The 12,999-nt window shown below is 45.9% G+C and overlaps 1 protein-coding gene across 2 annotated transcripts in view; it reads left to right on the forward strand.

Moving 5' to 3' along the window:
* LOC115151825 (A disintegrin and metalloproteinase with thrombospondin motifs 20) overlaps positions 1-12,999 on the forward strand; it is a 137,181-nt gene that overhangs the window by 47,592 nt on the left and 76,590 nt on the right. For both annotated transcript variants that reach the window (XR_003867366.1, XM_029696082.1), the window contains exons 5-8: positions 1,067-1,150; positions 1,545-1,669; positions 1,775-1,815; positions 2,215-2,320. Coding sequence is in view for 1 of the 2 variants with exons in the window: in XM_029696082.1 (XP_029551942.1) it covers positions 1,067-1,150; positions 1,545-1,669; positions 1,775-1,815; positions 2,215-2,320 (356 nt within the window). In the remaining variant the exon portion in view is untranslated. The remainder of the gene's footprint in view (positions 1-1,066; positions 1,151-1,544; positions 1,670-1,774; positions 1,816-2,214; positions 2,321-12,999) is intronic.

Below are 12,999 nucleotides of genomic sequence, written 5' to 3' on the forward strand. Positions count from 1 at the left end.
CCAAGGCGCAGCATGTAAAGTGCTCATCTTCTTTTATTAACGTGAACACTTAACCAAAATAAACAATACTACAAAACAGTTCCGTAAGGTGCACAGACTATACGGAAAACAACCACCCACAACCCACAGGAAAAAACAGGCTGCCTAAGTATGGCGTCCAGTCAGAGACAACGAAAGACACCTGCCTCTGATTGGAAACCATACTCAGCCACACATAGAAAATGAACATAGAAAATGAAAACTAGAACAAATCCCCATGAAACAAACCAACCCCAAAACACACAAAACAACACTCCCTGCCACGCCCTGACCATACTACAATGACAAATGACCCCTTTTACTGGTCAGGACGTGACAGGGAGAGAGCGAGAGAGGGTGGAGGAAGTTTGGCATGAAGCACTGGGCATCTTGCTATGACATGCATTATCTGAATTAGGCCCACAGAACTTTGAGGAACTTTGAATATCTTTGAACTTCCAAGAGTTGGTTAACGTTGGACCAGAGCGAATGTTAGTTAGCTAGCTAACAAGCTTGTGTGTGCAGAGGTGCACTAGAATTAAAAACACGTCTTACCTTTCTGTAGTTAATAAATCCAATGTGAAATGTGATAACTATAGTATACTAGCATGGTAAAAGTTAATCCATTCTTCTATAATTAAGCATCTCTCCCTAATTTCTGAATTCCGCTTGTAACGTCATCAGTAGGCTACAGTAACAGTAAGGGGGAGAGGCAGGTAGCCTACACACACACTGGCAAAGATTTCCAGCTGGCAGGCAGATGCTGGAATAAGTTTCAAGTGAGGGCTCTGCATAAGCACTTTGTTGTGATTTTTGTAGTACTGGAAAAAAATGTCCAGAACATAAAAGAACATTGTTAACCAGTTCCTGTGCTTTTAAAATAACTGTTCTGTTCCGGAACAGTATAGATCACTTTCATTTCCGGTTCTGATTCTGTTCCTCGAATAATTGTGTTATTTTCTGGTTTTCAGTTCTGCTCCCTGAACCGGTTCCAACCCCTGATTAGTAGAGGTTTGCATTTATTGTCTGTGTGTTCATCTTGTTACAGGTTGCTGCGGTCTACAGGGACCCTAGTGTAGGAAACCTCATCAACATCATGATTGTCAAGCTGGTTGTCATCCACAATGAACAGGTAAGAACAGACACTGGGGCTGCAGTGAGTGAGTACTCTGAGACAGCTGGCGTCAGTACACGTGTACCTTGTCTCTCTCTGTAGCCCTTCAGAAGGACACTGCACTCCTTGTCAGAGGAAAGCCTCAAGTGAAATCTCCTCAGAGAAAAATATATTACTGTTATGTGCTACTACCACAATTGTGATTTGACTAGTCTAGGACTGAGGGCATACAGCACATGGGCTTGTAATGGTAGATAGCTAACTCAGATGAAAATATTTTAAATTGTGACAGATACATGGTTAATTATTATAATATATTTTTGTTACATCTGGTTAAAAATGTTTTTTAACATCTTTTAGCTAGGAAGACCTGTTCAAATCCTCACCACTGTCTCTATGTCATGTCGCACAGGATGGACCCTCAATAAATGTCAACGCTGCTACTACCCTCCACAACTTCTGTGTCTGGCAACAGACTCAAAATGTCCAGGATGACAGTCACCCTTCCCACCATGACACTGCACTCCTGATCACCAGGTACAGTATTTACTTATCCATCTACATTATCTAACACACATACAACTGCTTTTATACAGATGATGAATAATGGTGTGTGTTGTTTGTGCTTGTGTCTTCTCACAGGGAAGACATCTGCCGAGCTAAAGACAAGTGTGATACATTGGGTAAACAAACAGCTTCACTTTAAGATAAACATTTCTGTTTGAATGTTTCACAATCGGCTAGTATCTAAATCATAAATAATTTGGTTGGTGATTATATTTTTACAATGTATTATACGCACGTGTGAATTGTAAATGTGTTTTTTTACATTTCCCAACTCTCCCTGAGACACCCTCGGAGACTGAGATCTAATGTACAGTAATGAGTTTATAACAGAAGCGGACAGCTAATATACTGTAGTGACTGATCAGAATGGTGTAGTGTTTAGTAGGAGAGGGTGACGGAGGGCAGTTCTAATCTCTCTTACGGAACAGACGTTTGATGGCTTAATCGCCTTTAGCGGTGGAGCGGTGGAAGGCTTTTTTTCCTCTGTCCGTTCAAGCAGCTGTGTGACCTTCCAGGGCTGGCGGAGCTGGGGACCATGTGTGACCCGTACCGGAGCTGCTCCATCAGCGAAGAGAACGGACTCAGCGCCTCCTTCACCATCGCTCACGAGCTGGGCCATGTGTAAGTACCTTCTACACTCCCCTCTCCCCTGCATCCCTGGCCCCCTCCTGGTCCTACCTTACGGGTCCCCTGGGGCCTGCCCTGGTCCCGCACAACAAAAGCCTTCTTATCCTCGTTTCAAACGCAGGTGCAAAGCATAATAAAGGAAAGAAGGGATTTAATAACATGCCAACCTTAATACCCTAGTGTTGCGGCCTGAGTTAACCCTGTAGGTGTTACAGCTTTGAGGAGGAAGCCAGGCAGCCAGGGGGATCTGTATGAGACTCAGCTGAAAGTCACCACTGCCTGGGCTTTAGATGTGGTGGACCGGGGGCCTCTGCATGCGGCGCCCATTGTTTTCAACTTGACGTCGAGATGGAGGGAAGTCATATCAAATGTATGTCATTTAGTGAGGACGATGGTGAAAGTGGCAGCTTTATGTTCCTCCCGCTCTGGCCAGTTGTTGTTAGTAAATGGAGCCAGTGTGAGGCATTGGGTTAAGAAAGGCAATTATTCTCCTTCCCCCTCAGTCAGGCCCAGTGCCGCTCCTCACACATTCCTCCAGAGAGGCTGGCTCTTTGGGCCTAGCTAGCAGAAACCAGCTCTCTTGTGTGGATCTGTTTATGCTGAAGTTCAAACCTGGACTGGCAGTTGGCTTTCCCTCTTGATGCGTTTAATCGCTGGGCTGCGTTCACAAGCCCCTCTCCTGTGTGTGTGCGTGATGGTTCCAGCGCTCTACTCTCTGTGACAAGGGCTGTGATATTGCTGCTGTGAGGTTGGTAAGATCTTTCTCTCTCTGTCAGAGTGATGCCAAAGCCTGTTGATACAGTCCCTAAGGTCTTATTTACATTCTCCCCCAAGTCATACAGATCCCAATCAGGTCCTTTTCTTCACCCCATAAATAAGGGTGTATCTTCACAGTGTAAAGACATGATTTGGAGGGATGGATATGATGGTGTCATCTGTTTTGGATGCAGCTTCTTTTGTTTCAACTCAATGAGAGGAGTCTGACTGTAGAGACAGTAAACTGAATGTTACAACTGGGGAAGATAAGGATGCATTTAAGACATCAACTTAGCAACTTAGCAATTCTCCCTCCTGAGATCCCATTTCCCTGACTGAACACAGACCGTATATATCTCTCTCAGACAGATAGAGAGCTAGCTCGCTACAAACCCCACTCTACAGTCATTTATAACTTCCTCAATGCAATAGAAAAAAAAGAAACCGCTACCCCCTGCATCCCCCGCCGGCCCCCGCAGTAAACACCACGCAGCTGTGTGTGTGTGTGCAGATTTAGGCCGACCTCATCCCTCCACTAACACAACACACACAGCCAGTTGAGGACAGACAGGACATCCTCTCAGCTCAGCACAGCCCAGCAGCTAGGGCTGTTGCGGTGACCGTATTACCGCCACACCGGCAGTCATGAGTCATGACCGCAGTAAAATTTCACTTGACCGAGTAACGGTAATCTCCTCTTATGCACACACTCTGGACATGCGTTAGTAGTACCCAACTCGCTAACAATCATCAGGTCGCTAATTGCCTGGTACTCAGGGCTCTATTGTCCCACTAACCACTCTGATGTCAATACAACTGAATTTGAAAATCACATCAAACACTTAGAAAAACAGTATGTGCTTTTAAAACTCTGCGATTGATAAATTTTGAAGAAAGAAGTTCAACAGCAGGTTGACACTGAGTGTAGGACATGGTCATTGTGGATGTTGTTTCAAAGCCTAACATGCTGACCAGACCACAAGATGGTTTTGTCCACCCAAACCAGACGCGATCAGGACACGCAGGTTGAAATATCAAAACAAACTCTGAACCAATTATATTAATTTGGGGACAGGTTGAAAAGCATTAAACATTTATCTAGATTTGTGCTGGGATATAAACATTGGGTTGTTATTTTACCTGAAATGCACAAGGTCCTCTACTCCGACAATTAATCCACAGATAAAACAATAAACCAAATTTGTTTCGAGGAATCTCTAGTCCTTCCTTCAGGCTTCTTCTTATTTTGGACTTCATATGGCAGTTGGCAACCAACTTTAGGTACATTACCACAACTGACTAGAGTCTGGACCTCAGTTCATCTTTCAATCACCCACGTGGGTATATGCTCCTAAAAACCAATGAGGAGATGGCAAGTGGGTATATGCTCCTAAAAACCAATGAGGAGATTGGAGAGGCAGGACTTGCAGTGTTTTGAGCATCACAAATAGAACCAATTTCTATTTTAGCACCTGGCCATGTAGATGCTCGTGAGCAGTGTGGGTGCAATGATTGAATAACATGTATGTGTGCATTTATTTTGCAACGCTCACACACGCAATGTGAGCGGTGTGGTCAGCATTAGGTGATGATTAATTCAAAACACACATAAGCATATTACAGCTTATGGATATGCATAGGTTTATCAGCCCAAGCCTGAAAAAATAGCTGAATTCAAATTATGATTGCGCCTTATATAATACATAGCCTACCGAATATAATGCATGGCAGAAAAACATTTAAAAAAAGATTTAAGATGTCTTTGGTACATACTTTAATTGGTCTAACCTATACTCCAAAATTAAACAATTTCAAGTAATGGCCTTTGAGTGTGGACTGTATTATTATGCATACTGGATGGACTGGTTAGCTTATGCTTCGCTCCTAAATTTATATCCATGAGTCTGGGAAAGAACGTATAGCCCTAGGCGATGCTGTTGGTTCATTGATTGTGCATGGGCGGCTTACCGGTAGACTGTAATTAAAGGTATTTTTTTTTTAAATTGAGCCTAGTAATAGGGATTTTTTTTTTTACATTTTATTATTAATTGGGTGGCACATTACCTTTAGCTATACAGAATATCTCACCACCATGCGTTTCCATCTCCTCTTCTCTCCTGTATTCCTTTCTTCAGCGTGCAGAGGGGCTGTCAACAGTTTAGTAAAATATGTTTCATTGCGAAACATGTTACTATTGATGTTCCCAAACAGATTTCACTTGGTTTCCCAAATGAAGCACTGGGTAGCTGCAGGAACAGGTTTGGAGAGCCCATGGCATACAGAGTTTGGGCAGAATATCACCTGTTACGCAGCGAGAGCATGCTCCTCAAACAGTGGTTAATGCGTGGAGTGAAATAAGTGTTTGTGTATTTATTTCTCAGCTGCTTATATTAAGCACAGCTCAGCAAAAAACCGAAGTAGCCTACCAGGCATTATTGAAAAACGGACCGGCAGGAAGACAAGATTAAATTGATGGGTGAAAATATGATCATTTGATGTGTAAGGGGTGCGTAACTGGTGGTAGTGAAGTCAGACGCAAGAGAGCAGAACTAGGTAATAGCGGAGCAGTTTAATTTCAAAACCAACGGCATAAAGAAAAACCAACATGGGTACAAAACCCGACGCGCACCAGTAAACATGTGCACTTACAATCGGGGGGAAGCTGTAACTCGGAAGCGCCGACACCGGCCTCGAGGACGACCCGGAGGGCGAGCTGCAGGACAATCCGGACGGAGACGGTGGAACTCCCGCAGCATTGAAGGGTCCAACACGTCCTCCACCGGAACCCAGCATCTCTCCTCCGGACCGTACCCCTCCCAGTCCACGAGGTACTGAAGGCCCCTCGCCCGACACCTCAAATCCAGTATGGATCGAGCGGAGGAACCTCCCGCACCTCAGACTCCTGGAGCGGGCCAGCCACCACCGGCCTGAGGAGAGACACATGGAACGAGGGGTTAATACGGTAATCAGGGGGAAGCTGTAAGTCACCTCGTTCAGTCTCCTCGAGACTTTAAATGGCCCCACAAACCGCGGACCCAGCTTCCAGCAGGGCAAGCGGAGGGGCAGGTTTCGGTTCGAAAGCCAGACCCAGTCCCCTGGTGCGAACACCGGGGCCTCACTGCGGTGACGGTCTGCGCTGGCTTTCTGGCGCAGCACGGCGCACTGAAGGTGAACATGAGCGGCGTTCCATGTCTCCTCCGCGCGCAGGAACCAGTCGTCCACCGCAGGAGCCTCGGTCTGACTCTGATGCCAAGGAGAAGGAGACGGACTGTTGGAAGAACAGGCATTTCTCAGCCTTGACGTACAGGTCATGCTCCAACAGTCGACCAAGCACCCTGCGCAGCAGGGACACATGCTCGGCGCATGTAGCGGAATCAGAATGTCATCAATATACACCACTACACCCTGCCCGTGCAGGTCCCTGAAAATCTTGTCTACAAAGACTTGGAAGACTGATGGAGCATTCATCAACCCGTACGGCATGACAAGGTACTCATAATGCCCTGAGGTCGTACTGAACGCCGTCTTCCACTCGTTTCCCTCCCTGATACGCACCAGGTTGTAAGCGCTCCTGAGATCTAGTTTGGTGAAGAAGCGCGCCCTGTGCATTGACTCAATCGCCGTGGCGATAAGAGGTAGCGGGTAACTGTACCTCACCGTGATCTGATTTAGGCCTCAGTAGTCAATACATTCTTCACAAAAAAGAAACTCGAGGAGGCGGGTGAAGTGGAGGACCGAATGTAGCCCTGATGCAGGGAATCGGAGACATATGTTTCCATAGCCGCCGTCTCCGCCTGTGACAGGGGATACATGTGACTCCTGGGAAGTGCTACGTCTACCAGGAGATTTATCGCATAATCCCCCCGTCGATGAGGTGGTAATTGAGTCGCCTTCTTTTTGGAGAAGGCGAGAGCCAAATCGGCATATTCGGGGGGAAATGCACACGGTGAAGACCTGGTCTGGACTTTCCACCGTAGTAGCACCAACGTAAACGCCTAAACACCTCCCTGAGCACTCTCGCGACCACCCCATGAGAGCCCTCTGTTGCCATGAAATGGTGGGGTCATGACGAGCTAACCAGGGAATGCCTAGTACCACAGGAAACGCAGGAGAGTCAATGAGGAAGAGACTGATTCTCTCCTCATGACCCCCCTGCGTCACCATGCCCAGGGGCATGGTAGCTTCCCTAATTAACCCGAACCCTAATGGTCGACTGTCCAGAGCGTGAACTGGGAAAGGCCTAACCACTCGAACAATAGGGATCCCTAACCTATGGGCGAATGCTCTGTCGATAAAATTCCCAGCCGCGCCTGAATCGACGAGCTCCTTATGCTGGGAATGCGGGGAAATCTCAGGAAAGTAAACATGCACAAACAGGTGTACAACAGAGGGCTCTGGATGAGAGTGGTGCATGCTCATCTGGGGCGAAGCCAGAGTGCCCTGCCTGCTGCCTCGACCCCTAGAGGAACCAACCCGGCACCAAACAGCAGTGTGACCTCTGCGGCCACAGATGGTACACGTGAAAGCCCCTCCTCCGGCCTCCCTGAGCGCTGCACCTCCCAACTCCATAGGCACCGAAGCGGTGGTGCTGGGAGAGGGAATCGACAGAGCCCTCTCTGGACGTCCGCGGGTGACCAGCAGGTTATCCAACCGAATGGACAGGTCCACCAGCTGGTCGAAGGTGAGAATGGTATCCTTGCAGGCCAACTCCCGACGGACATCCTCGCGCAGGCTGCAACGGTAGTGGTCGATAAGGGCCCTGTCATTCCATCCCGCTCCTGCGGCCAGGGTCCAAAATTCCAGGGCGAACTCCTGGGCGCTCCTCGTCCCCTGCCTTAGGTGGAAAAGACGTTCACCCGCTGCTCTACCCTCGGGCGGGTGGTCGAAGACTGCCCGGAAGCGGTGGGTGAACTCCGTGAAGTCATCCAACGCCGCATCTCCTTCTCCCCACATGGCGTTAGCCCACTCCAGAGGTCTCCCTGAGAGGCACGAGATGAGGGCGGACACCCTCTCCCTTCTCGAGGGAGCCGGGTAAACGGTGCCCAGGTATAGGTCCAGCTGTTGCAGGAAACCCTGGCACCGTGCCGCTGTCCCATCATACATCCCACTGGGACCGGGTACAGGAGGGACGAGTAGTGGGAGAACCCCTGTTGTGCTGGTGGAGGCGCTGGAGGGACTCCCTGTCTCTCCCAGCGGTCCATGGTCTGGACGACGCGGTCCATCGCGACGTCGAGATGTTGTAGCATCACCGCTTATTCTCTGACGCACTCCTCGACTCTTATAACCGGGGTATCTGCTCCTGCTGACTCCATGGTGCAGGTGGGGAATTCTGTAAGGGGTGCGTAACTGGTGGCAGTGAAGTCAGACGCAGGAGAGCAGAACTAGGTAATAGCCGGAGCAGTTTAATTTCAAAATCAACGGCATAAAGAAATAACCAACATGGGTACAAAACCCGACGCGCACCACACAAAGACGTGGGGTGAACAGAGGTTAAATACACAACACTTAATGAAGAAAATGAGAACCAGGTGGAAAATGAAAAGTGGATCGACGATGGCTAGAAGACCGGTGACGCCGACTGCCGAACGCTGCCTGAACAAGGAGAGGAACCGACTTCGGTGGAAGTCGTGACATGAAGAGAGAACAGCTGTGCACCCTGAGGCAAAGAATAGAGCACAAGCTTTTTTTGCGACTTTCTCAAATCATCAATAGTCTATAGCTGCATCATGCAGCCCATAAATGTTATAATTTTTTGACATTCTAAGGTTTGTATCATTCACAACTAACATTACCAAATATCTCTAAATCTAGCGTATAGGACCTGTTTCAAATGATCACATTTACGCTCAACATAGCCACTTCATATGCGCACTCGCTACGGAATGGGCAAAATATCCTATGCAGATCAGAATGAGGTGTAAACAAACAATATTTATTGAATAGAATAGTTTCTATAGATTCTTAAGATAAGTTAATATTAACATTAACATAAATAAGAAATTGTAGAAAATATAAAATGTAGAAAATAAAATATAACCCTGAGCTTTGGCCCTGCTGCCTGGTAATTTGTCCAGTCCTCACAATATTATACAATTAGCTTTGTCTATACAATGTAAACATAAGCCTATAGACTATGGCTGCAGCTATATGTCTCAAAATAGTCAAATAAAACCTATCCAGCTGTGTGATTAACTTTGGTTCTCTCTACAGCCTGGGCATTTTCAGCATCAGCATGGACACCAGTCTGTCTGGACTGTCTGGAAGAAATTGAGAAAGTATGTCACATAGTTAGTTAAGCAGTCATTTACACAAATGCACTTCTGTCATACAATCTTAAATGTTACTAAGTGTGTAAACATTTGAATGTTTGAATTAAACTCTTAACATCAAAATATTCTTCTTCTGCACTTTCTTGAGGAAAAATCATCAATGATGTCATCATAGGACGTGTTTCCCCACGTCATGATTAATGCTCATGATGGCCAGACCACTCAAACGTTCCTGTGACATGGAAGACCTCAGGTAGCTTTTGATGAGCTTTCATTTTGAAACGAACACGGCTCTGTGATTTTTTTGAGCGGTCTGGCTTGTACTCCTTGGTGCTTGCCCTTCATGTTGGCCCCATTATCATAAGCTTGCCCTCTGCAATCTTCAAATGCAATCTTCAGCTCGTTCATCTTATTAAAAAAAATATATATGTCACCTTTATTTAACCAGGTAGGCCATTTGAGAACAAGTTCTCATTTACAACTGCGACCTGGCCAAGATAAAGCAAGGCAGTGCGACAAAAACAACAACACAGAGTTACACATGGAATAAACAAACGTACAGTCAGTAACACAATAGAAAAATCTAAGATGACAGTGGACAGATTCAAGCCTGTTGTAACCTCAACATTCACAAAGCCGAGGAAGTGCTCCTTGATCTCTGGCTTTCTCTTTAAAGCCACACTTTTCAGAATAATGGACATTTGTTCCTGGTGACTGTCAGGTGTACAGTCCAAGATAATGTAGAAGTACTTTGAGTCTCTTACTTCAGTCACTGTTGCTTCCAGAATCTTGTCACTCACAATCTGTATCAGCTCACTCTGTGCGCACTTCCCAACGTCATGAGCATGTGTCTCTCCATCTTTACTTTTGCTGGGATTAATTTCCATAACGAGGTAAAATTTTGCCAGTAATTCAACCTGTTTTAGGAAGTTTCCATTATTTGGTTGGAAGAGTTTGTCTGATGAATCCCTGAATGCTAGGTTTCTTTCAGCCAGAGACTGGGTGATACTTATTAAACGTGTAAGGACATCCCGCCATCACTTTCTTTCAGCCTCCAAAATTGTCATTTGTATCTGGTCAAGAGTCTGGCCCGACTTAGGCGCAGATCAAGTTCTCTCCACTTAATTATATTGTTTGTGTTCAGGACTACCCTCATGGTGTTTCAGAATGGTGTTGATATTTGACCAGTCATTCACACCTTCCTTTATTATTTTGTAGTCTTTTGTAGAAAAGAGCTTACAGCGAAAACAATATGCAACGTTCTTTTAAATTGAGTATGAAAGCCAGCTCCTGGAAAATCATTTCCCCATTTGACAGCTGTCTCTGTAATAAGCCTGAATGGAAACCTCTTCTAGACTTGTCTTTAGAGTAAGAAAAATCCAGTCCTGGTTTGAATGGACCTCAGCGTACTAACTCAGTCCTCATAAAGTCTGTTAAGACTGGGAGCCAATCTGCTGGGTCATTTGGTAGAGCAGCAACTGTTCTATTAGGGTCTGAACTGCTTGTATCTGATGCTGGCTGTACACCTCTGGTTGTGCTAGTACTGGCTGAGGCTGCCTGTACTTCACCTGGGTTTGTGTTAGTACTTGCTGAAGCTGCCAGTACTGCGTCTGTTAGTACTTGCTGAAGCCGGCTGTACTGGGTCTGTGTTAGTACTGGCTGAGGCTGGATGTGGCTCAACTGAGTCTGTGCTTGTACTGGCTGACGATCCAGCATCTCCTCTACTGACAAACTGTAAATTATAGATAACATTACTATTATTAATTTTATCAGCTGCATCAGGCCCATTCAAACTGGCTCCCCCAGATTTCCTTTTATATATTTTCAAATATAAAATACTATTTATACTATGGCTTGGCTGAATACTTGACGGTTATTATTTTCTGAGAGATGTGCATCCGTATACCAGGCTAATCAACATTTTAAATACAATATATAAATCAATAGTCAATGTCAATCCATTGCTTTCCATCTTGCATTACTCCAGAGTTGTAACTAAACCGTGACTGAGAGACTAGATAATCATTGTCTTGTTTTAAAATGATGTGCGCCTATGAGGAGTGCCATCACGCCCACATATTGTCTGGACTGGTCCCCACAGAGTTTGCTGCTGGAAAGTGCGAGTTGCATTTCGTGCATGTGGGGTTTCCACGTCACCAAGTTCAATAACAAAACAGGCACCAGTAGCACAAATAGAATGCAAGGGGAAGTTTATTAGGGATTTTCATACACTGTGGAAGAGGGGGAAATGCACCAATCACCCCACAGTCCACAAGCCGTTCTCGTTGTCCGTTCCGTTTCCCAGGGATAATCCTCACACTCGGGTACACAAGGGGGGAGTAGCTCTGGCTCTCGCAGCTCTGGCTCTCGCAGCTCTGGCAGCTCTGGCTCCTCATACCTTGCTTGGTTCGGTCCTTCTCTGCCCTGTTGTGCAGGCTGCTTCCTCCTTTATCCCCAAGCAATCCCTGGCTTAATGAATCCCAGTCTTGCCTCGTTGGGGCAGGAAGTCCATATAAAGCTTGGGGGTAGAGTCAGCTATCTGCAAGATATCTCTCTTCAAGTTCCACCCCCCTCACCTCTCCCTTCCGTCTGCCACAACATGGTCACGTGCGACGTGGTTATCTTTTCCGAGCTGCAGTTTATAAACACCGTTGGCGTTTATAAAACGTAATAAATAGTTGTATTTCACTCTCACTTTTGACAGGCACAAAGTCACAGAACACAGCCCTGGAAGTGGCTAGCAAGCAAGCAAGACACAGGCAGACCAAGAGATGCACTGCCAAGTTAGGTTAGCAAGAAAGATAGACTAGAGAGAGATGCACTGCAAGCTAACATCAGCTTAACGTTACTGTTATTTTCTGACATCAAACTTGGAGAGGAGAGAACACAAGTTTACCTAATTGCTGTTCCCGCAATTTACTCACATGGTGTTTTTTTTTCTCTTTTCGTGACCAGAAGGATAGTTCCGCTTCATCTTCTCATCCAATTGTAAACATTGACACCCGCTTTGACACGAGGGGGAGGCGGGGCCCTTGCGTAGTGAGCGTATAGGCCCGCCCGGCTCTGCTACAGCCTATTGCATGGAGCATAGCCAGAAAACATACAGTAGGCCAACTCATATTCTGTTAATTGGAAATACATATTCTTCGTATCATGTTTCTTTAGACCTGATTCAAATAAATAACGGATTTATTGTGATGGTGTGTATTAAATTGGTTTATTAGACTTTTAAATGTAGATGTTCCAAAGGCGCCCATCAGCGTCTTGTATATGTGGAAGCCTGAAGATGCTAAACATGTTTATGTTAATTAACGGTCAATTACCATGAGACCGGTAGTCTTTTGCATGACAACAACTGTCTGACAAAATGTAATGAGCGCCACAGCCCTACATCAAAAAGATGAGCAACTTTATTAGACTATTCACTATTTAGCTGCTAGAATGAATTGAGATGTAACGCTTCATAGGCCCACATCTCTACATCGTAGTGCCAGATCATGTTCAATGAAGACCATTGCTTAAAAAAACAATGTTTAGTTGTCACATACACCGGATAGGTGCAGTAAAATGTGGTGTTTTACAGGGTCAGCCTAGTAGTACGGTGCCCCTGGAGCAAGTTAGAGTTAAGTGCCTTGCTCAAAGGACACA

The sequence above is a fragment of the Salmo trutta genome, chromosome 17 (genome assembly GCF_901001165.1).
Source record: "Salmo trutta chromosome 17, fSalTru1.1, whole genome shotgun sequence".
Taxonomy (NCBI): Eukaryota; Metazoa; Chordata; class Actinopteri; order Salmoniformes; family Salmonidae; genus Salmo; species Salmo trutta.